At 66.6% G+C, this 20,774-nt stretch overlaps 2 protein-coding genes across 3 annotated transcripts; both read left to right on the forward strand.

The window, feature by feature from the left end:
* Nucleotides 1-281: 281 nt before the first annotated feature.
* On the forward strand, nt 282-2,733 carry LOC138067270 (N-acetyltransferase 8-like). Of its 2 annotated transcripts, none has more exons than XM_068943947.1 (2): nt 282-627; nt 1,955-2,712. In XM_068943947.1, the coding sequence occupies exon 2, from the start codon at nt 1,962-1,964 to the stop codon at nt 2,649-2,651; it is 690 nt and encodes a 229-aa protein (XP_068800048.1). In that variant the 5' UTR covers nt 282-627; nt 1,955-1,961; the 3' UTR covers nt 2,652-2,712. The 2 variants fall into 2 exon arrangements, with proteins under 2 accessions (XP_068800048.1, XP_068800047.1); XM_068943946.1 differs by lacking the exon at nt 282-627 and adding an exon at nt 1,495-1,827 and having other exon boundaries at nt 1,955-2,733.
* A 794-nt stretch (nt 2,734-3,527) lies between these two features.
* VPS16 (VPS16 core subunit of CORVET and HOPS complexes) lies at nt 3,528-20,076 on the forward strand. The gene is made up of 24 exons (XM_068943945.1): nt 3,528-3,690; nt 7,762-7,850; nt 7,991-8,085; nt 9,034-9,162; nt 9,761-9,905; nt 9,973-10,088; nt 10,457-10,579; nt 11,903-11,958; nt 12,270-12,359; nt 12,999-13,093; nt 13,988-14,064; nt 14,941-15,072; nt 15,188-15,315; nt 15,862-15,897; nt 16,152-16,260; nt 16,343-16,477; nt 16,586-16,694; nt 17,085-17,182; nt 17,363-17,467; nt 17,868-17,945; nt 18,214-18,383; nt 18,791-18,887; nt 19,298-19,401; nt 19,574-20,076. The coding sequence occupies exons 1-24, from the start codon at nt 3,638-3,640 to the stop codon at nt 19,716-19,718; spliced, it is 2,514 nt and encodes an 837-aa protein (XP_068800046.1). The 5' UTR covers nt 3,528-3,637; the 3' UTR covers nt 19,719-20,076.
* Nucleotides 20,077-20,774: the final 698 nt, after the last annotated feature.

A 20,774-nucleotide genomic window follows, 5' to 3' on the forward strand; every position in this document is an offset into this window, starting at 1 on the left:
GCTGCGCGCCGCTGCCGAGCCTCCTCTTCCTCTTCCCCGGGCGCCTCGGCAGAGCAGCGGCTCCCGGTCCTGCCGCCACGGGCGGCCGGCGGCGCCCTGAGCCCCCCCAGCCCGGGAAGGAGCCCGTTCCCCCCCCCCGCTCCCCGGGAAGCCCCCGGCCCCCGCCGGAGGTGTTTGCGCCGGGGAAGGCCGTGCCGCGGCGGGTGCTGCCCCGGCGCCCCGCTGCCGCCCTGTCCTTCCCCCCGGGGGGGCTGCGTCCCGGGGCCGGCGGCTGGGCCCGCGGGGCGCCGCTGGCAAGCCGGCGGGGGGACGGAGAGGCCCCGCGTGCGCCCAGCGGGGCTGGGGTCTGCCGGGAGGAGCGCCGCGCAGGCTGCGCTCCGGGGGGGCCGGGACCCCTTTCGTTAGCGTTTCGGTGCAGCCGGGGCGGCTGCGGGGGGAGCGGCGTCTCCGCTCGGCCGGCGATACCCGCGGCGTCCAGAGGCAGCAGCCAGCCCCGCGCAGCAGGCGCGGGCGGGCCGAGCTGCGCACTTCCCCTTTAACGCGCGGCGCCCGGCCCCGTCGCGCTGCACCCCGAGCCGCCGTCCCGAGCCCTGCCGGCGCCCAGGCCCAGGCCGCTCCGGCGTGCAGGTAAGGGCCGCACAGCGCGCTGCACCGTGCCATGATGCAGTGTGCTGTGCTGCACCGTGGTGCTGCACCGCCCCGTGATGCGCCGTGCTCTGCTGCACCGCGCAGTGCTGCACCGCGGTGCACTGTGCCGTGATGCACCGTCCCATGATGCACCGCACTCTGCTGCACTGTGCTGTGCTGCACCGCAGTACACTGTGCCGTGATGCACCGCGCCATGATGCACTGCGCTCTGCTGCACCGCGCAGTGCTGCACCGCGGTGCACTGTGCCGTGATGCACCGCGCCATGATGCACTGCACTCTGCTGCACCGTGCAGTGCTGCACCACGGTGCACCATGCCATGATGCACCGTGTTCTGCTGCACCGTGCAGTGCTGCACCACGGTGCACTGTGCCGTGATGCACCGCGCCATGGTGCACTGCACTCTGCTGCACCGTGGTGCACCACACCGTGATGCACCACACTCTGCTGCATCGCGCTCTGCTGCACCATGGTGCACCGTGCCATGATGCACCGCACTCTGCTGCACCGTGCTGTGCTGCACCACGCTCTGCTGCACCGCAGTGCACTGCGCTGTGATGCACTGTGCCATGATGCACCGTGCCATGCTGCACCATGCAGTGCTGCACCGTGTGGTGCTACACCACGCACTGTGCCAGGCTGCACCGTGGTGCACCGCGCTCTGTTACACCGTGCCGTGCTGCACCGCGTTGCACCACGCTGTGCCGTCCTGCACCGTGCTGTGCTGCGCCGTGCCATGCCATGCCGCACCGTGCTGCGCTGTGCTGCACTGCGCCACAGGCCCGGCCCTGCAGCATCCCCGGCCGGGCCCGGCGCTGGCAGCGCGCCCAGCTCAGCCTCCCTGAGCCCGGCGATGCCGCCGGCCGCCGGCCCCGGCTCAGCAGGGCCGCGGCGCTCGGGGAGGCGAAGGCCGGGGGCGTTCGCTCCGCGGCACCGGGCGGCATCCGGGCAGGGCGAAGCCCGGGGGGCTCATGGCGGCTGGGGGCGCTCCCGGTTTTGCACGGCGGGTGTGCGCAGAGCCCGGGGCGGCCCCGTGTCCCCCGCCGCCGGCTCCTTGTGCCGTGAAGGCTGCCAGCGGCGTAGGGGCAAAGGACAGACTCCAAGGTCCGGGCGGCTGCCTCTGCCCAGCCTCGGCTGCGCGGCCGGGGAGGTTGGGGAGCGCCGCTGGCAGCGCGCGCCGGTGAGTGCCGGGGCGCCGCGGGAGCCCCCCAAGGGGACGGGGCGGGGGGGGGGGGCAGGCGAGCGCAGCGCAGCGCCGGGCCGCCGGTGACCCGTCCCCGACGCCGTCTCGCCCCGCGGCCCCCCAGGTGCCCCATGGCGCAGTACCGCATCCGGCAGTACCGGGACGGCGACTACGAGGCGGTGCGGACCCTCTTCGCCCGCGGCATCATGGAGCACGTGCCGGCCACCTACCGCCGCATGCTGGGGTCGGGCCGGACGCAGCTGGGGCTGCTGGCGCTGCTGGCGGGGGTGCGGGCGGCGGCGGGGTGCTGGGCGCCGGCGCTGGCCGCCGTCGCGCTGGCCCTGCTGACCGCCTGGCCCCTGGTGCACTCGCTGGCCTCCTCCTACGTGCGGGAGGCGCTGGCCACCGACCTGCGGGACATCCGCGCCGCCTACCTGCAGGCGCCCGACTCCGACTTCTGGGTGGCGGAGGGGGCCGGGGGGGCGGTGGTGGGCACGGTGGCGGCGGCGCTGCCGGACGAGCCGGCCGAGCGGGGGGCGGCGCTGGAGCTGAAGCGCATGTCGGTGCGGCGGGACCACCGGGGCCGCGGCATCGCCCAGGCGCTGGCGCGGGAGGTGCTGCGCTTCGCCCGAGCCCGGGGCTACGGCGCCGTGGTGCTCAGCACCTCGGTGGTGCAGGTGGCGGCTCAGCGCCTCTACGAGAGCCAGGGCTTCCGCAAGGTGGGAGCCTTCAGCCCCTCGCTGCTCGGCCGCCTCCTGCACTTCCAGATCTTCCGCTACCGCTGCGAGCTGCCCGCCGGCCCCCCGCCGCCGGCCCCCTGAGCGGGGGCGCCCGCCGCCGCCGGCCCCCCGCGCCGCCTGCCTGCCCCGCCGCCGGCTTCTCAGCGCAAAATAAACGGAGCCTTGTGGGAAGGTGGTGCGCGAGCGTGCAACCGGGCGCGCGGGTCTCTGGGCAGGCTGCTGGGCGCGCGGGCGTGCACGAGCGTGAGCGTGTGTGAGCAGGCTGCTGGGCGAGTGCACGCGTCTGCGTGCACGAGTGTGAGCGGGCAGGCTGCTGGGTGAGTGCACACGTCTGCGTGCACGAGTGTGAGTGTGCGCGTCTGGGCAGGCTGCTCTGTGTGTGTGCAAGGCCGTGAGCGTGCACGAGTGTGTGTGTCTGGGCAGGCTGCTGGGCACGTGCAAGGCCGTGTGCATGCACGAGTGTGCTTGCGTGTGTCTGGGCAGGCTGCTGGGTTAGTGCACATGTGCATGCAAGGCCATGCGCGTGCACGAGTGTGCTTGCGTGTGTCTGGGCAGGCTGCTGGGTGTGTGCACACGTGTGCGTGCAAGGCCGTGCGCGTGCACGAGTGTGCTTGCGCGTGTCTGGGCAGGCGGCTGGGCGCGTGCCTGCACATCTGTGCAAAGCTGCGTGTTCACATGTAAGCACGTGCGCGTGACTGTGTGTGGGCAGCCTGCTGCGCCTGTGCGTACACACGAGCGTGAGTGTGTCCGGGCCCGCGGGCCCGCGCGCGGGCCCGGCTGCCCGGCCGGCCGCCCCCACGGCCCCCTGCACCGCGGCCATCCGGCCCGGCCCGGGCTCAAGATGGCGGCGGCCGCGGCGGCGTCGCAGGGCGGGCGGAAGCGGGGTGCGGCCCAACCGGAAGAGAGGGGCTGGCCGGGCGGAAGTGGGGGCAGACCGGGCGGAAGTGGGGGCAGACCGGGCGGAAGTGGGGGCAGACCGGGCGGAAGAGGGGGGGAGCGGACAGCCGGGAATCCGGGCCCGGCGCTGAACGGAGCGGAGCAGGGCCGGGCCGGGCCGGGCCGCCGCCATGGACTGCTACACGGCCAACTGGAACCCCCTGGGCGAGGAGGCCTTCTACCGGTGAGCGCCGGCAGCGGCCCGGGGGTCCCGTCCCCGCCCCCCGGTACCGGCCCGGTTGTGATCCCCGCCCCCCGGTACCTGTGTATGAGCGATCCCCGTCCCCGGTACCAGCCCGGTTGTGATCCCCGTCCCCGGTACCAGCCCGGTTGTGATCCCCATCCCCTGGTACCTGTGTATGAGTGATCCCCGTCCCCGGTACCGGCCCGGTTGTGATCCCCGCCCCCCGGTACCGGCCCGGTTGTGATCCCCGCCCCCCGGTACCTGTGTATGAGTGATCCCCGTCCCCGGTACCAGCCCGGTTGTGATCCCCGTCCCCGGTACCAGCCCGGTTGTGATCCCCATCCCCTGGTACCTGTGTATGAGTGATCCCCGTCCCCGGTACCGGCCCGGTTGTGATCCCCGCCCCCCGGTACCGGCCCGGTTGTGATCCCCGCCCCCCGGTACCTGTGTATGAGTGATCCCCGTCCCCCAGTACCGGCCCGGTTGTGATCCCCGTCCCCGGTACCGGCCCGGTTGTGATCCCCGTCCCGCGGTACCTGTGTATGAGTGATCCCCATCCCCGGTACCGGCCCGGTTGTGATCCCCGTCCCCGGTACCGGCCCGGTTGTGATCCCCGTCCCGCGGTACCTGTGTATGAGTGATCCCCGTCCCCCGGTACCGGCCCGGTTGTGATCCCCGTCCCGCGGTACCTGTGTATGAGTGATCCCCGCCCCCCGGTACCGGCCCGGTTGTGATCCCCGTCCCCGGTACCTGTGTATGAGTGATCCCCGTCCCCCGGTACCGGCCCGGTTGTGATCCCCGTCCCCGGTACCGGCCCGGTTGTGATCCCCATCCCGCGGTACCTGTGTATGAGTGATCCCCGTCCCCAGTACCGGCCCGGTTGTGATCCCCGTCCCCGGTACCGGCCCGGTTGTGATCCCCATCCCGCGGTACCTGTGTATGAGTGATCCCCGTCCCCGGTACCGGCCCGGTTGTGATCCCCGTCCCGCGGTACCTGTGTATGAGTGATCCCCGTCCCCGGTACCGGCCCGGTTGTGATCCCCATCCCCTGGTACCTGTGTATGAGTGATCCCCGTCCCCCAGTACCGGCCCGGTTGTGATCCCCGTCCCCGGTACCGGCCCGGTTGTGATCCCCGTCCCGCGGTACCTGTGTATGAGTGATCCCCATCCCCGGTACCGGCCCGGTTGTGATCCCCGTCCCCGGTACCGGCCCGGTTGTGATCCCCGTCCCGCGGTACCTGTGTATGAGTGATCCCCGTCCCCCGGTACCGGCCCGGTTGTGATCCCCGTCCCGCGGTACCTGTGTATGAGTGATCCCCGCCCCCCGGTACCGGCCCGGTTGTGATCCCCGTCCCCGGTACCTGTGTATGAGTGATCCCCGTCCCCCGGTACCGGCCCGGTTGTGATCCCCGTCCCCGGTACCGGCCCGGTTGTGATCCCCATCCCGCGGTACCTGTGTATGAGTGATCCCCGTCCCCGGTACCGGCCCGGTTGTGATCCCCGTCCCCGGTACCGGCCCGGTTGTGATCCCCATCCCGCGGTACCTGTGTATGAGTGATCCCCGTCCCCGGTACCGGCCCGGTTGTGATCCCCGTCCCGCGGTACCTGTGTATGAGTGATCCCCGTCCCCGGTACCGGCCCGGTTGTGATCCCCGTCCCCGGTACCTGTGTATGAGTGATCCCCGTCCCCCGGTACCGGCCCGGTTGTGATCCCCGTCCCCGGTACCGGCCCGGTTGTGATCCCCATCCCGCGGTACCTGTGTATGAGTGATCCCCGTCCCCGGTACCGGCCCGGTTGTGATCCCCATCCCCTGGTACCTGTGTATGAGTGATCCCCGTCCCCGGTACCGGCCCGGTTGTGATCCCCGTCCCGCGGTACCTGTGTATGAGTGATCCCCGTCCCCGGTACCGGCCCGGTTGTGATCCCCGTCCCGCGGTACCTGTGTATGAGTGATCCCCGTCCCCGGTACCGGCCCGGTTGTGATCCCCGTCCCCAGTACCTGTGTATGAGTGATCCCCGTCCCCGGTACCGGCCCGGTTGTGATCCCCGTCCCCAGTACCTGTGTATGAGTGATCCCCGTCCCCGGTACCGGCCCGGTTGTGATCCCCATCCCGCGGTACCTGTGTATGAGTGATCCCCATCCCCGGTACCGGCCCGGTTGTGATCCCCATCCCCCGGTACCTGTGTATGAGCGATTCCCGTCCCCGGTACCGGCCCGGTTGTGATCCCCATCCCCCGGTACCTGTGTATGAGCGATTCCCGTCCCCGGTACCGGCCCGGTTGTGATCCCCATCCCGCGGTACCTGTGTATGAGTGATCCCCATCCCCGGTACCGGCCCGGTTGTGATCCCCATCCCCCGGTACCTGTGTATGAGTGATCCCCGTCCCCGGTACCGGCCCGGTTGTGATCCCCATCCCCCGGTACCTGTGTATGAGTGATCCCTGCCCCCCGGTACCGGCCCGGTTGTGATCCCCGTCCCCGGTACCTGTGTATGAGTGATCCCTGCCCCCCGGTACCGGCCCGGTTGTGATCCCCATCCCCTGGTACCTGTGTATGAGTGATCCCCGTCCCCGGTACCGGCCCGGTTGTGATCCCCATCCCCTGGTACCTGTGTATGAGTGATCCCCGTCCCCGGTACCGGCCCGGTTGTGATCCCCATCCCCGGTACCGGCCCGGTTGTGATCCCCGTCCCGCAGTACCTGTGTATGAGTGATCCCCGCCCCCCGGTACCAGCCCGGTTGTGATCCCCATCCCCGGTACCGGCCCGGTTGTGATCCCCGTCCCCGGTACCTGTGTATGAGTGATCCCCGTCCCCGGTACCGGCCCGGTTGTGATCCCCGTCCCTGGTACCTGTGTATGAGTGATCCCTGCCCCCCGGTACCGGCCCGGTTGTGATCCCCGTCCCGCAGTACCTGTGTATGAGTGATCCCCGCCCCCCGGTACCAGCCCGGTTGTGATCCCCATCCCCGGTACCGGCCCGGTTGTGATCCCCGTCCCCGGTACCTGTGTATGAGTGATCCCCGTCCCCGGTACCGGCCCGGTTGTGATCCCCGTCCCGCGGTACCTGTGTATGAGTGATCCCCGTCCCCGGTACCGGCCCGGTTGTGATCCCCGTCCCGCGGTACCTGTGTATGAGTGATCCCCGTCCCCGGTACCGGCCCGGTTGTGATCCCCGTCCCCGGTACCGGCCCGGTTGTGATCCCCGTCCCGCGGTACCTGTGTATGAGTGATCCCCGTCCCCGGTACCGGCCCGGTTGTGATCCCCGTCCCCGGTACCTGTGTATGACAGATCCCCGTCCCTGGTACCGGCCCGGTTGTGATCCCCGTCCCGCGGTACCTGTGTATGAGTGATCCCCGTCCCCAGTACCGGCCCGGTTGTGATCCCCGTCCCCGGTACCGGCCCGGTTGTGATCCCCGTCCCGCGGTACCTGTGTATGAGTGATCCCCGTCCCCGGTACCGGCCCGGTTGTGATCCCCGTCCCGCGGTACCTGTGTATGAGTGATCCCCGTCCCCAGTACCGGCCCGGTTGTGATCCCCGTCCCGCGGTACCTGTGTATGAGTGATCCCCGTCCCCGGTACCGGCCCGGTTGTGATCCCCGTCCCGCGGTACCTGTGTATGACAGATCCCCGTCCCCGGTACCGGCCCGGTTGTGATCCCCATCCCCTGGTACCTGTGTATGAGTGATCCCCGTCCCCGGTACCAGCCCGGTTGTGATCCCCGTCCCGCGGTACCTGTGTAGGAGTGATCCCCGTCCCCGGTACCGGCCCGGTTGTGATCCCCGTCCCGCGGTACCTGTGTAGGAGTGATCCCCGTCCCCGGTACCGGCCCGGTTGTGATCCCCGTCCCGCGGTACCTGTGTATAAGTGATCCCCGCCCCCCGGTACCGGCCCGGTTGTGATCCCCATCCCCTGGTACCTGTGTATGAGCGATCCGCACCCTTCATGGGGGTCGGATTGCCTGGGGTCGTTGGGACCAGCCACGGGGCCTGGTGCAGGCCGTGGGGCTCGGGGCCGGCCGTGGGGCTCGGCTCCATCCCCAGCGCCCCGTCCGTCTCCCTGCGGCCGCAGGAAGTTCGAGCTGTACGCCATGGAGTGGAGCCTGAGGGAGGACCTGCGGGACTGCCTGGTGGCGGCCGCCCCGTACGGGGGGCCCATAGGTAGGGCAGGGCCCCTTCCCCTGCGCCCTCCGGGGCGGGCACCCCCCGACGCACCGGCCGGGGCCGGCCCTGACCCTCGGAGGGCTGTGCGGGCAGAGGGGTGCCGCCAGCTCAGAGGGGCTGCCCCATCCCGCCGGCAGCTTTGCTGAAGAACGTCAGGAAGGAGAAGTCGCCCAGCGCCCGCCCGCTGCTGGAGATCTACTCGGCCTCGGGGCTGCTCCTGGCCAGCATCCCGGTGAGCGCGTGGTGCGGCGCGGTGAGCGGGTGCTGGCCTCTGCTGCCCCGTTAGCTATCGGACCCAGCTGCTCGCTTCAAGCTGCGCCCTGGGCCCCACTTGGGGACTTGGCGATGGCCTCGAGAGCCTGCGACAGTCCCGGCTGCATCCCAGGCAGGAGGTGCCGGCTGACGCCAGCCATCGGTGCCTGTGCTGCGCGTCCTGCGTCAGCACGGGCTCAGGCACGCTAGGCGGTTGCGGCTCTTGGACCCTTGCAGCAGCCACGATGAGCCCCCAAGCAGCGCGGGTGGCTGTGGCGGAGCTGACGGAGCTCTAGACGCCGTGGGTGAGGGCCAGGCACCGTGCAGAGCAGTTACCAGCTGGGCACTGTAGACAAAGCACTGGGCTGTGAGATGCGCAGTCGCTTCTGGCTGTGCCACGTGCTTATCACGTGCCCTTGGGCAGCTCCTCTAATCTCTGAGTGGGGAAGCAAGATGCTGCCCTGTGTCCTTAACACCTTAAGCTCTCTGGCATGGAGCTCCTGCCATGCAGCTCCTGCAGTCACAGTTGAGCCCCCCAAGACCTTCAGAGAAGCTGCTCAACAGCGGTAGTGTGTGCAAGGGGAGAGCTGTGGGGAGTAGGAAGCCACCTGGCCCCTCGGAGAAGGAGATGGCAGCAGTGCCAAGAGCGTTGGAGCCACAAGAGCAGCCTCCCTTCACCGTTGTGCAGAGCTGGGACGGGGGCGGAGCAGTGAAGACGCAGAGGAAGAGTGGGAGGGGGAAAAGTTGCCAGGACCACCAGCCCTGCAAAGCCAGGAGGGCCAGGGCATGAGAGCATCAGAGCTGCAAAAGCCAAGACAAGGCCATTGGCTTCACAAACATCTCCAGGCGAGAGGCTGTGGCTGGGACGCTGCCCTGCGAGGCACGAAGCCCTGCTGCGCGTTCACGCATCCTCTTCTGCCTCCCTCAGTGGAAGAGCGGCCAGCTGGTGCACCTGGGCTGGACGGCCAGCGAGGACCTGCTGTGCATCCAGGAGGATGGCACCGTTCTCATCTACAACCTCTTCTGCGAGTTTAAGCGTCACTTCAGCATGGGCAACGTGAGTGGAGCCGTGTGGGCCGGGCTGGGCTGGGTGTCCGTCGCTCCGCAGCCTGGCCAGAGGGGCCCTGGGGCCAGGGCCAGGCCTGGCACTGGAGCATCGTCCTGTCAAAGGGAGGAGGCCTTCCTGGGTGACACGAACCTCAGGCCACGCTCCCGCTGTGCCTGCTGCGAGCTCTTTGCAAGGAAATGCACTGAGTTGGGTTTGCACGACTCAGAGAAGGAAGTGCTACGTTGCCTCCCTGAGTGCTCCGCCAGCCCCTTTGGGGGCAAAGCTGAAAGCGTGGGGCTCTTTCAGCCTCCGTGCAGGGCTGGCTTCCTTTGAAATGAGCTGACAAACATCCTGGTGACACATGGGGCTGGAACGATCCTTTCCTCGGCAGGAGCAAGGTCTGCTGGAGCTGGGACGCAGGGCAGCACAGTGCAGGGCTGGGCTCAGTATTTTTGTTGTTCCTCCCGGGGGCGGTTTCGTTCCCAGAGCAGCGTTTCACCGACAGCAGCATCCCTCCTGGCAGCCTGGTGCTGAGCTCCCCGCTGCGCCTGGCCCGAGCTGCCCCTGTGGGCCCCGGCCTGGGCTCAGCTCTCTCTCTGTGGCACAGGAGGTGCTGCAGAACCACGTGCTGGAGGCGAAGGTCTTCCACACGGAGTACGGCACCGGCGTGGCCATCCTCACTGGGGCACACCGCTTCTCCTTAACGACCAACATCGACGACCTGAAGCTGCGCAGGATGCCCGAGGTCCCAGGTGCGTCCCCTTTGCCCTCCTCCCCGCTCCTGCCAGGCGCAGAGCCCTGATCCCTTGTGCCCGGCAGGTCTGCAGAAACCGCCCTCCTGCTGGGCCGTGCTCTCCCAGGACAGAGTGACCATCATCTTGCTGGCGGTCGGCCAGGACCTGTACCTGCTGGACAACACGTCCTGCTCCGTGGTGGTGAGCGAGGCGCGGGTGGCCGTCAGCAGGGAACAGGACCCGTCTCCAGCCTCCCACCCTCGATAGCGGGTCCTTTTCCCTTCCCCCTCGTCTGCCCCACGGGCACCCCCTCTCGCCGGGCAGGTGCATGCAGCGGGGACGCTGGCCGCGTCCTGGCCGGGGCAGAAGGATGAGGATTGAGCAGGCGCAAAGCAGCCGGTGGAGCGGGAAGGGACAGTCCAGCTTGGCCCTGGGCTACTGCTCACCAGCTTCACCCTCACCTACTGCCGGCTCTCAGCCCCGTAGGCAGGGTCTGTGCTAACGTGTGGCACGTCCTCTGTCCCCAGATTGGCCCCCAGTTGTAACCGTCTCTTTTTTCCCTGGCCCAGACCCCACCTGGCATGAGCCCCACTGCCGGAGCCTATCTGCGGATGGCCGTGTCCTTCAACTACCGCTGCCTGGCACTCTTCACTGACACCGGCTACATCTGGATGGGGCTCTCCACGCTGAAGGTGAGCGCCAGGGCCTCGCTGCGCCAGGGAGCCCGTGCTCGGCGGCAGAGGCGAGTTAGGGCGGTGCTGCCTCGAGGGGCCTGGTCTGAGCCCCGCTCTGGCACAGGCTGGGTTGGAGGTACTGAGGGCAGAGTCTGAGCCCTGGGCCCTGGATGTGTAAATTCAGGGGTCTGACTCCTCCCGTAGACAGGAGGCTTGAGGCCTAACTGATGCAAAAGATTGTGTGGTTTACTGGCTAAGTAGCAAACTGCTGAAAAACTAATACCAAAGCAATCAGTAAACTAAAAATGCACTATTATTATTGAGTTACAGTTGTACCACTTAGTTCATTATCACATATAACTGTAAAACTATTAATTATCAACGTTAAATGTTATAAATCATATACTTGCTGTTGAATTGCAATTCTATTTCCCTTCCATTCCCGCTACTTCGTATTAAAGTGTAAGTCTATCCCTCCGTACTCCACCCTCTCGCACCAAGTCTCACAGACACCGAGGATGGAGAGCACGGTGGGGTGTGTGAGCAGGTTCCCTCCGGGCTGCTGATGGGCTTGGGTCTGCAGGTCAGCGTCACTTCCACCCGTAGGCATCTGCACTTCTGCTGTCAGAAGACCCGTCCTGTCTTTTGTTCTTTACCTGATTTTTATACCTTATTCCCTATTTTTTTCTGCCTCTGGGCCCACCTTTTTACTGCCCTTGCATGTTCCTTGTTCTGCCCAAACTCCTCCCAAATAAACGACTTGCCTCTAATTACTTTTTCCCCACTGGTCCCAGTTCTTTTACACTCATACCCAAATTTGGTAGTTCTAATACATTTTCCTAGGCAATCTCAGCCTTATTACCATTACTGATGTGGTCACTTAGGTATAGCTGGCCTTGTAAGCCTCTGCACTCCTAAATTTCTCTGCAGTTATCTGGTTCATACCAGTGACATATTGGTTATGTTTTGCACTCTTGGAAACAAATCATTCTCCTTTAGCCTTTTATTTCCTCACCTGGTTTCAGTCAAGCACAAGCAGTTTCTCGCTCTTTGGGCAGACGGGCAGCATGCTGTAACAATGGAGGAACACACTTTCCACGCTCTGTTTTTGTGCTCGCGCAGCATCCTTGCCCTTCAGCTGGTCCAGTCGCTCAGGGTTCCCTGCAGAGGCCGGAGCTGGCGACGAGGTCGGCTGCTCCCGCAGGACCGCTTGTGCACAGGCTGGCACCAGCAGGCCCAGGGCCCGGCGCAGCGCGGTCTGCTGCCCCCAGCACGGGGCTCCTGCCACACACACCCTTCCCTGCGCTTTCTCCTCTGTAACCCTGCTCTTTCCCACTCCAGGAGAAACTCTGCGAATTCAACAGCAGCATCCGATCTCCACCCAAGCAGATGGTTTGGTGAGTGGTCTGTGGCCTGGCTCCCACTGCCCCGGGCTGTGCCCAGCCAGAGACCCCGAATCCTTGTCCCCCTGTGTTGGCCTGGGCCTGCTGGAGCGTCTTGGTGCCCTGAACCGCGGACGCTTCAGCAGCATCTGCTTGGCTCCGGGCTGCTCCGGTGCCTCCCTGGGATGAGTGTGACCACCTCTCGCATTCCTGATCCAGGAATGTGGGGACAGGCCCCGCTCTGGGGGGCTGCGGGACCAGACCTGGCGCTGGCGCGGGGCCTCGGGGTAAATGCTGCCCCTGACTGGGCTGGGGCTCCCCGGCAGGTGCATGCGTCCCCGGAGCCGGCAGCGTGCCGTGGTGGTGGCCTGGGATCGTCAGCTCGTGGTGGCAGGGAACTCCGCGGAGTGCATCCAGTATCCTTTGGGGAGGAAGGACAAGTGTCATTTTGAAGGCCAACCCAAACCGTGGGCCTCAACTGGCCTTCCTCAGGCCATTGCTGTGTCTGCCACAAGCATCGTTGTTTCTGCAGCCCTGGCTCTACCCTTGCTGTCAGCAGGCCCCAAAGATGGTCAGATAAGGCTGAATTTGTTCCTCTTCTCTGCAGTTCAGCCACAATCCCCCCTTTCCAGCTGCTGTCAACTCAGTTATGTGCAGCAGCAAAAGCACCTTCCCTCTCCGCCCCCACAGGCCCTTGTTCCCCTTCTCTGAGTCTCCCAGCTCCCTGTGGGCAGGACCCAGCCTTCCTCCCAGCCTGGAGAGGAGGCTGGTGTCCCAAGCCACTAAAGCCCCAGCAGCTGGGCGCTGCTCTGCCCTTCCATGATCCTCTCATGATTCCCAGAGGGCAACGGCTGCCCTCAGTGGGAGGATTTCTGTCCCTTCTAAGTCCTAAGCCTGTGTCCCACTGTCTGCCTAGAAGGGGGGGGGGGTCACGAGCCACTGTCCTGTGGACGGGAGCTGTCGGGGGTCACTCAGTGGCTTGGCTGTGGCTGGCCTGGCCCTGGGCTGCAGCTGGGAGCTGCCTTCTTCCTGTGAGTCCTTAGTGAGGAGCACAGATTTGTTCTGGATGAGGACTCTTACCTGGTGCCGGAGCTGGATGGAGTCCGGATCTTGTCCCGCACCTCCCACGAGTTCCTGCATGAGATCCCAGGTGCGATGTCCCCTGGGTGGCGAGGCCAGGGAGGCAGGGTCTCCCATGGGGCGCTCAGTGCCCAGGCTGGGGCCCCCGGGGCTGCGGGAGGAGGGTGACAGCAGTCCAGGTTGCCTCATGCCCAACTCTGTGTTCGAGGTGCAGCGTGCTTGGCCCTTTCTAGAGGCTCAAGAGCCGGTGAGAGCTTCGCAGCAGAGCAGATCTGTGCCCTGGCCTGTTCTGGTGCCAGGCTCCTTCCCCTGGGTCCCTTGCCTAGTGCTGAGCTGCTGCCCTGGCCATGTCCGTACCCCTGTCCCCCACTTGGCCCCAGGCACCCTCCCATCTCCCAGCCCTGCTTCCCCGGCGCTGCTGCAGTTCTGGTCCCTTCCTTGCCAGCTCTGCCATACCCCTGCGTCCTGAGCTGGAGCCCCCTGGCAGCTGCCCCCTGGATCCCTGTCCCCCGTCTGACTATTGGGGTCTGTGTTTATTATTTGCAGGCCAAAGGTGGTTGAGAGCCCCTCCTCACTGCCACAGCCTTTCCCTGCATCCCCCGTGCCCCGCATGCTCCTGCCCCTGGGACTGGGGCTCTCCAGTGTGAGGGGTCTGAGCAACCGTGGGCAAGGACGAGCCTCCTCTGACAGCCTGGCAGACGGAGTGGGGGCTGCAGTCGCAAGGGCTGTGAGTGGCCCCGAGGCTGTCCATCGACTCAGGTCTGCCTAGCTCCTCGGGACTGGCCGTGCTCCCACCCCTGCCCCGTGTCCCCTGCAGAAGGGTGGTGTTGGGACCTAGCTCTCTCCTGGGGTCGCAGAGCTGTAGAGAGCGATAGGGTAAGAGCAGGTGCCCAGCCAGGTAGGGGTGTCTTGTGCCTGTGCTGGGGCAGCCTCTCACCCTTGCTTTTTCTTCCCTTCTCCGCAGAGGCCAGCCAGGAGATCTTTAAGATCGCCTCCATGGCCCCAGGGGCGCTCCTGCTGGAGGCACAGAAGGAGTACGAGGTACGGCACGCTGCCCTGCTCCGGAGCCTGCCTCCTTCCTGCCTTCCCTGGGGAGCTCCGCATGGTCAGGGTGGCTCCGATGCAATGCAAACCACCGTCAGCATTATCCCTGCCTTCCTCTGCGGTAATGGGAGGGAGGAAAGCCTGGAGGTCTCTGCTGCGTTGTGATGGGGACCCAGCCCTGAACTGCAGAGCTCTCTTCAAGCCAGGGCCGCTGGCTCTGAGGCCTTCTGCAGCAGCCGTGGCCCCAGGGCGCAGGCTGGGCTAGGCTGTGCTGGAGCCTGGACGTCTGGAGCGGGACAGCTTGGCGTGCAGTTTGGGGCACCTGGGTGGGCACAAGAGCCAGCAACTCCTGCCTGGCAGCTCAAACAGCCGCGGGCAGCACAGGGAGGGCAGGGAGCGCAGCCCGGCTGGAGGAAAAGCCTTTTCCCTGGACACCACAGCAGCCACACGGCAGTGCTGGGTGTCCAAGCGGTTCATCGGCGCAGGGTGCATGGGCACGTCTGTGTGACCCCGGGGCCGTGCTCCCCGCCCCGTCCCGAGGGTGTGACAGCCCTGCCCGCGCAGTGCTGAAGGGTGACAAGCTGAGCGGTGTGGTGTCATGCAGCTGTGTCCCTGCTGCTCAAAAGCCCCATTCAGGGGAGCTGGGCACCCAGGCTTCATGCTCGCTGCCACTTTGCGGTCGCCTGCAGGCTGTGCGTGGGGAGCTGGTCCCCAGGACGCCAGGGTGAGGGCTCGCTGAGCGCTACCCACTACCCAGCACCTACTGTGCAGAGCAGAGGGAGCATGGAGAGTGAGGTGGCCCGTGCTCCTGCTGGGAGATGTCAGGTCCCAGATCCTGAGCTCTGCCTGTGGGCCGTGCTCTCTCCCCTGTAGAAGGAGAGTCAGAAGGCAGACGAGTACCTGCGGGAGATCAAGGACCAGAAGTTGCTTCCAGAGGCAGTGAGCCAGTGCATCGAGGCAGCTGGCTACGAGCACGAGCCCGAAACCCAAAAGTCCCTGCTCAGGGTGAGTGAAGGAGGCGGTGGGAGAGTTTGGGATGAGGCTGAAAGCTTTTCCCTGCTCTGCTCCAGGCCTCTCCCATGACTCGCTCAGCCCCAGAGACCGCACATCTCTCCTGCAGGCTGCCTCGTTTGGGAAGTGCTTCATTGACAAGTTCCCCTCGGAGAGCTTTGTGCGCATGTGCCAGGACCTGCGGGTGCTCAACGCCATTCGGGACTATCAGATCGGCATCCCCCTCACCTTCACCCAGTATCCTCTGTGGGACAAGTGCAAGAGCGAGGACTGTGGGGAGGGCACGACATTTGGCTGCTAGAGCAGGAGGCCACTGAAGTCAGTGCTGGCCTTGGCCCAGGGATTTGGAGCTCTGGGCTCCTGCTGGGACAGCAGCGAGATGCAGGAGGAGTGGGATGCGCTGCTGCTTAGCAGCCAGCTCCCTGTCATTTGGGCAGCAGCCAGCCATGTGCTGGGCCCTATAGCAGGGGTCTGTAGCTGAGATGCTCGTGCTCATCACATCCTGCTGGGCGTAACCTGGCTTTGTGTTGCATGCTGGGTTTCCCTCCATGATGGTGAGCCAGTAGGCTCTGCCAGCCTGCAGAAATGGCCCGTGCTGCTTCCAGAGCTGAGCTGGCCCTGCAGCCACATGTGCTGGGGCTGGCTCCAGGGCAGCGCTCAGCCCGGGCAGCGCCGGGGCAGCAGGCGCTGCCAGGAGGGGACCGGTGCCGGCACACATTGCCTATGCTCTGTGAGGCTCAGTCCTGTTCGGCAGGCTGAGATGTCCCTTGACTGCCCCTGCAGATACAAGCGGCTTACCATTGAAGTCCTGCTGGACAGGTAAGGATCCCCCGCAAGCTGGGCATGACAGCACCTGTCCCCTGAGCCACCCTGGCTGGCAGGACCGAGGCTGTGTCCAGCTGCGCTGCGGTCTCTGCATAGTCCCTGTCCCCCTGACCGGAGGGCCGAGCAGGCTCCAGGTGCTCAGGACCTCCTCGCAAGGCCAGCTGTGCTGCACTGCCTCGCACCGTGCCTCGGATGCCCTGCGTCCGTGGCGGGCCGTGCTGCTGACCCTCTGTGTGCTCCCGTGCCAGGCTCGTTCTGCGGCGGCTCTACCCCCTGGCTATCAGGATCTGCGAGTACCTGCGCCTCTCGGAGATCCAGGGCGTCAGCCGCATCCTGGCGCACTGGGCCTGCTACAAGGTAAGGAGGCAGCTGCGGGGAGGCAGGTCCGAGGGCTCTGCCTGTCCCGGTGCCATGCAGAGACGTCTTCGCTCCCTTCCAGGTGCAGCAGAAGGACAAGTCAGATGAGGAGGTGGCCCACGCCATCAACCAGAAGCTGGGTGACACACCAGGCATCTCGTACTCAGAAATTGCCGCCCGGGCTTACGACTGCGGCAGGACAGAGCTGGCCATCAAGGTGTGCTGGGCTGCAGGCTGGGGCCACAGTGTACCCAGCAGGGCAGCGAGGGGGGTGTCGCGGAGGGCTCGGGGGGCCGTGCACCAACGGCCTCTTTGCTGGTTGCAGCTGCTGGAGTATGAGCCACGATCTGGGGAGCAGGTCCCGCTGCTGCTGAAGATGAAGCGGAGCAAGCTGGCCCTGAGCAAAGCCATCGAGAGCGGGGACACCGACCTGGGTAATGGCAGGCAGGGTCGGTGCTCCCCACATGCAACTGCAGCAGGACAGGGCCTTGCATCTCCTGCACTGTGGGGTCTGACTGGTCTCAGGGCTGCAAACATCTCCTGGGAAGGATGTTGGCTTTGGGAGAGCCTGTTTATGTCTCTGTGCCTCGCTGCAGCGTTCAAGCTGGGATGAGGGTGGTGCTTCACGGAGATGAAGCCCCACAGGGCAATGCTCACCCGTGACAAGAAATAAGCATTGGGCTCTGCCCTGCACTTTGCTCTCACCTGCTTCCCTCCCCGTGCTGTGGGCTGGTGTATGTCCCAGCACTGCTCCCCTGGACCTGCTGTGTCCGGGGGAAGGGTCTCCATACCCCGTCCTGAATCCTGCCCTCTCTGTGCCCTAGTCTACACTGTCGTGCTCCATCTGAAGAATGAACTGAATCGTGGCACTTTCTTCATGACGCTGCAGAACCAGCCGGTGGCCCTGAGCCTGTACCGCCAGGTGAGGGGCTGCCCCAACAGCTCCGTGTGCTCGGCCCTGCGAGCCCCCTCTGGCCACCTTGGCAGGCCCTGCAGACCCGTGAGCCACTTTGGCAGCAAGGGGGTCCGAGCAAGCCGGGCCCAGGGCGATGGAGGCAGCTCGCCGTCTCGTGTGCCTTAATCCCTGCCCTTTGCTCCCCAGTTCTGCAAGCACCAGGAGCGGGAGACGCTGAAGGACCTGTATAACCAGGATGATAATCACCAGGAACTCGGCAACTTCCACGTCCACTCCAGCTACTCAGAGAAGGTCTGTCTGTGGCAGTGGGAGGAGGAATGCAGAGGAAGGGCTCTTGGGCTCCTTCCTGCCTCCTCCTAGTCAACTGATCCGTTTGGCCAGGGAATTCCAGCACGCTGGGCTCAGCATGCCGGACGCATCCCCATGTGAACAGAGCAGGGAAGGGGCAGGCGGTAACTTTGTGCTCGGTGGCTGTGTCTGTCCCGCGCAGCTCAACAGCACGAGCCAGGCATTTGCAACCAGGGCAGTTTCCACCCTCCCCTTGCTCAGGGTGGGCTCCAGCTGCAGGAGAGAAACTCCCAGGCTCACAGCTCAGTGCCCTCGTCACCTGGGGGCTGCTCAACACCCAGCCTGTGTGCCCCGTCCTCTGCAGCCCGGCATGGGGTGACATAGCTGTGGTCTCTGTCCCCAGCGCATCGAGGGGAGAGTGGGGGCTCTGCAGAATGCCCTGGATGCGTACTACAAAGCCAAGAATGAGTTTGCTGCCAAGGTGAGTGCGCCTGAGGCCGGGGAGGGGCTGCTGGGACCCTCCTGTTCTCGCTGGGGCTGGGGCTGGGGCTGGGCAGGGAGCGGAGCTGGACTTCGCTGGCTGGCCCTGGCATTCGGCTGGGCCTCGTCTGTTTGACGCGGCACTGTGGGCGTGGGAGGGCGGCGTGCAGATCCCTTGCCCCGCTGCTGAAGCTGAGTGGACCATTGCCTTCGTTTGCAGGGGAAGGGCTGGGGCTGGGACCCCATTACCCCGGTGCTTTGCTCCACAGGCCACAGAGGATCAAATCAAGCTTTTGCGGCTCCAGCGACACCTCCAGGAGGACTTTGACAAGCCCTACCTTGACCTCTCTCTGCATGACACAGTCTCCAACCTGATCCTGGATGGCCACCACAAGCGGGCTGAGCAGCTGTACCGGGAGTTCAAGATCCCCGACAAGCGGTCGGTCCCACGGGGGAGCAGCCTGGGACTGGGGGCTCCCGCAGCAGGGCAGGGGCAGAGCTGACCCCCATCCCTGGCTGCCCACGTGCACGCAGAGCTGATGCTGTGCTTGGCCAGCAGCACCCTCTGTGCACCCTCAATGGTTCACTGTGAGCAGGAGATGTGAATCTCAGCTTGGGGTCCCAAGGGTCACCTTTTCAGGGTGCCAGGCATGAGCTTTGCTGGAGCAGGTGCTGGCCAGGGCTGGGCAGAACTGGGAGGAGGAGGAGCAGTGTGTGACCAGGAGCCTTCCTCTCCTGGTACCTTTCTTCTCCGGGGTCCCTGTGCTGTGGGGCCAGGGCCCAGCCAGTGCTTGGGGGTGGCAAACCGCTGGCAGCTAGACGAGCTGCTTTGGTCTATGTCCCCAGGTACTGGTGGCTGAAGATCAGTGCCCTGGCCAACCGCGGAGACTGGGAGGAAATGGAGAAGTTCTCCAAGAGCAAGAAGTCGCCCATCGGGTACCTGGTAAGAGGTTTTGCTCCTGGAGGCGGCCCTGGCCCTGCCCCGTGCCAGCAGTTTGCCCCGTCCCAGGACACGTGGCAGGGCCCCAGCGGTGACACTGGGGAGGTGGCCATGGGGGCCATGGGACGCAGCAGGGTCTGGGTGCGCAGCAGCAGGCCGGGGCGCACCAGAGCGGCTGGGTGCCCTCTCTTGGGAGCAGGACTTGGCCACCTCTGCCTCGCTCAACACATCCCCATGGGGCTGCCCTAAGGTCTCCGAGTAGGCCCGGGGCAGGCCTTTGGCCCGGGACAGCGTGGGGCAGCAGGGGGGCACCACCAGGAGCAGCCCTGGGGGGAGGTGGGCATGGGGCAAGGGCTGAAGGAGCCCTTGGCTGGGAGGGGTCCAGCAGCGAGCCTGCCGCCCTGCTCTCCCAGCCCTTCGTGGAGATCTCCGTGAAGCACCACAACCGCTACGAGGCCAAGAAGTACGCTCCCCGCGTGACCCCGGAGCAGCGCGTCAAGGCTTTCATCCTGGTGGGGTGCGTCCCGGAGGAGCTATGGGGCACGGGGAGGGCGGAGGAGGAGCCCCGGGGCGTTACGGGATGGGGGCCCCAAGGAGCGTCCTCGGGGCTGGCTCCCGTGCCAGGCGGGCAACGTGCCGAAGGGGGCCGGGGGCAGCGCCGCCCCCAGCTCCCTCCGCTCTCACCGCAGGGACTTGGACCAAGCGGCCGACGCTGCCATCGAGCACAAGAACGAGAACGAGATGAACTTCGTCCTGTCCAAGTGCACCGCCAGCACCGACGCGGCCGTGGTGGAGAAGCTGAACCGGGCCAGAGCCCAGCTCCTGAAGAAGTGACCCGGGCGCGGGGCGCTGCTGCTGCTGCTGCTGCTGCTGCTGCTGCTGCTGCAGCCTCCCCTGCCGCCTGCGCCCGCGCTGGGGACCTCCGGCCCCGGGGTTCGTGCGGGCTCCGGGGCTGGGACGGAGGGGAAGGACTCGGGCGGCCGCCGAGCTGCCCTGGGGAAAGCGCTGTCCCCGTCGCCGCCTGGCCCCGTCCCGCTCGCTCGCGGGTTGGCACGGGGGAGAAGCGGCGCTGCCCCTGCTGCGGGCAGGGGCGGGCGGGCGGGAGCCCTCTGGCGCGCGCGTGTGTCCCCCCCCCCCCCCCCCATGCCGCGCACCCCGTTAATACGTTAATAAAGAGCAGAGCCGCCGCTGCGCTGTGTCCCCCTGCCAGGCTGCCCCGGCCGCCGCCACGGCTGGGGGGCGCGGGGGCTCTGGGCGGGCAGCTGCGGGGGCAGGATCGCCCGGCGGGGGCATGCCGGGGTGGGGGGGCCCAAGGGTGTCCTGGGCGATCTCGGGGGGGGGGGTCCCCTGGGTTGTCTCTAGGGGGGCTCTGAGGGGTTCCAAAGGGTCCTGGGCGGGGGTCCCTCAGGGGTCTCTGCAAGGTCCCACAGGGGGTTCCTGGTGGGGGTTCCTTGGACACCCCTCAGGGGTCCCTGGGGGGGCAAGGGGGGTCCTGAGGGGTTTAGGGGGGGTCCCTGAGTTGTCTCCTGGGGGGGCTTGGGGGGTGGTCCCTCAGGAGTCCCCAGGGGGGCTCGGGGGTCCTGAGGGGTCGGGGGGAGGGTCCCTGGATTGTCTCTGTGGGGGTCCCTCGGGGACCAGGGGGGTCCCTGGATTGTCTCTGGGGGGGTCCCTCAGGGGTCCCCGGGGGGAGTCCAGGGGGGGTCCTGAGGGGTTGGGGGGGGTCCCTGCATTGTCTCTGGGGGGGTCCCTCAGGGGTCCCCGGGGGGGGCCCGGGGGGGGTCCTGAGGGGTTGGGGGGGTCCCTGGATTGTCTCTGGAGGGGTCCCTCAGGGGTCCCCGGGGGAGGTCCGGGGGGGGGTCCTGAGGGGTTGGGGGGGTCCCTGGATTGTCT

Source organism: Struthio camelus, chromosome 4, assembly GCF_040807025.1.
Source record: "Struthio camelus isolate bStrCam1 chromosome 4, bStrCam1.hap1, whole genome shotgun sequence".
Classification (NCBI taxonomy): domain Eukaryota; kingdom Metazoa; phylum Chordata; class Aves; order Struthioniformes; family Struthionidae; genus Struthio; species Struthio camelus.